The sequence below is a fragment of the Octodon degus genome, unplaced genomic scaffold (assembly GCF_000260255.1).
Source record: "Octodon degus isolate 3935 unplaced genomic scaffold, OctDeg1.0 scaffold00100, whole genome shotgun sequence".
Classification (NCBI taxonomy): domain Eukaryota; kingdom Metazoa; phylum Chordata; class Mammalia; order Rodentia; family Octodontidae; genus Octodon; species Octodon degus.
Window position 1 is genome coordinate 8,495,868 of NW_004524676.1, and position 2,429 is coordinate 8,498,296.

Genomic DNA, 2,429 nt, shown 5'->3' on the forward strand with positions numbered 1-2,429 from the left:
TGAACTCAGGCCTTTGCGCTTGCCAGGGAAGCGCTTATTCTACCAAGCCATCTCCCCGGACTTGGGGCTAGGGAGATAGCTCAGTGGTCTAAGCATCTGCCTGGCAAGCACAAGGACCCAAGTCTAATCCCTGCTACCAAAGTAAATAAATAAATATTGAAAGATTGAAAAAAAAACATTAGGCCAGCGAGATAGCTCAGCAGACTAAGCACCTATTTAGGCAAGCGCAGGGGCCGGGATTCAATCCCTGGCACCATGCCACACCTGCGCCAGCCCTGCCCCTGGGTGCACTGAGCTGGTGACTGAGACTGAGTCCAGGCGTGGTGCACACCTATAATCCCAGCACTGGGGAGGCTGAAAACAGGAGAATCACTAAAAGTTCAAGCTGCATAGTGAGACCCTGCAACAGCAACAAAAAAAACCCATAAAGTTAGAAGACTTGGGGGAGGGCAGATAGCTCAGCAGATTAAACCACCTGCTTAGGCAGATGCAGGGGCAGAGGGTTCAATCCCCGGGCTGCAGTGCCAACCCCGCCCCTGGGGCACACTGAGACCCAACTGAGACTGGGCGTGGTGGCACAGCGCTAGGGGGAGGCTGAAAAACAGAAGAATCAGTGTAAGTCTGATCTGTGTAGTGAAACCCTATAGACTCTGTACTAAATACATTTTAAAAAAAGACTTGCCTGGGCAATAACTCAGCAGTATAAGCCCCTGCCTGGCAGAGTAAGGTCCTGAGATTGATCACCCTCCCACCCAAAGAAAAGTTAAAAAGATTTCTACCCCTACCCCCAAAAACAGCAAATCTGCTAGCTAGGCATGGTGTTGCCCACAGCAGGAAAATGGCAAGTTTGAGCCTCACCTTATGGACTCAGCAAAACTTTCTCTCAATTTTTAAGAGGAGGAGGGGTTAGGGATGCAGCTCTGTGTGAAGGCCCTCAGCTCAATCCCGATACCACAAAAATAAAGAACAGGAAAAATCTTGCCCTGAACAGAGATGGCATGATGAACCCTAACACTGTAATACACAGAAACTGTTCTGCACACAAAGCTGTCTATCTTCAGGGCCAGAGAGATAGCTCAGTGGCATAAGTGGCTCCCTGGCAAGTACAAGGTCCTGAGTTCAACTCCAGATACAAAAACAAAAGCTATCTTCAACCTGCCTTAGTTAATGATCTACATATCATACCACATTCCACAGTGAACTACGTAAGATACACAAGAGCTTTATGTGGAGTTACGACTTACTTCAAGGGATCTTCTTGGTCACTGTCTATGCTATCAGCTTCACTGTCAGGGTCACCTCTCCATGTCTGATCCACAGTAATGGGTTCCTGGTCCCCATCACTCCAGCTGTCTTCCTCCAGTATTCGGCTGGCTTCGCTACGGATACCTTCTGCAGTCTGAGACCCCAGCTCCGTCTTTGCATAGGAACTCAGCTGGCACAAGAGTGCTTCCCCCATAGGCCCTGGGGTGGTCTTCTTCATCTGAGCATGCAGTGCAAGAGCATTCCTTCGGGCATGTTCAGCACAGAACGACACACTACGGAGACAAATATTAGTATCTTATAGGTTCCCTCTTGAAAGTGTTTAATGATCTTATTGATCAAAATGACTATCATTTTAACTCCTAAAAACGCTAGTGAAATCTGAGGAATTCAGCCACCATCACCCATTTGATTTTGTTTTCTTGTGCATGACCCTGGGTTTGATCCCATGCATGGTAGCTAAGCCCACATTTAGTACTATTGAAAAGAAAATGCAGGTAGCTTAATCCAGAACTCCATCAAAACAAGCATTCCATCTATAAAAGATGGTGACATTATCTCCTAACATATCAGAGCACCACTCCCATTTTTCAGAATTCTGGAAGGCATACTTTAGTAACAATCCATCGTATGTAGCAAGAAGTGCACACAATTTTAAACTAGAGAATACACAGAAAATTCTGAAAGGACACCTTTGTATAAGCGAAACTGCATGTCTCGTCCCAAATTCATAGATCCACAGTTTGGTATACTCCTTAACAAGACACATGGACAGCCAGCAGTAGGTAAATGAGAACCCCTTCAGCTCACGGGCCAGGGAGAAGATGCAGAGCAGAACTATCCGAAGGGACCCGACTCGAGTGACCCCCCCAGTTGTCAGCCACGTAGCCTCCCGAGCCCCGTCCACAACCCCAAGCCTGTGACCCTCAAGGGCTGTTGCACCCCAGCCCCACGTCACAGAGCCCAGCCCTTCACTTTAAAGGAACTGAGGGCTCTTGGTGTGTCCGGGGTTCACTCTCTTGCATAAAATTGAACTCAAGTAAATTTCAACTAAAAAAAAATTATAAATACCCATCTTTCTTCTCTGGCTTCGGGGCAGCACTGGGACATCTCTTTCCGTTCTTCGTGGATACGTAACTGCACTGCTTGAAGGGCGCATTCTTGTC

General features: G+C 47.4%; 1 protein-coding gene across 1 annotated transcript in view; it reads right to left on the reverse strand.

Annotated features, from left to right (window-relative positions):
• Kansl2 (KAT8 regulatory NSL complex subunit 2) overlaps positions 1-2,423 on the reverse strand; it is a 19,332-nt gene extending 16,909 nt beyond the window's left edge. Inside the window, exons 1-2 of the mRNA XM_023723594.1 lie at positions 2,335-2,423; positions 1,245-1,538 (exon numbers count right to left, since the gene is read on the reverse strand). Of these exons, the coding sequence (XP_023579362.1) occupies positions 1,245-1,483 (239 nt within the window). The 5' untranslated portion in view covers positions 1,484-1,538; positions 2,335-2,423. The remainder of the gene's footprint in view (positions 1-1,244; positions 1,539-2,334) is intronic.
• Positions 2,424-2,429: the final 6 nt, after the last annotated feature.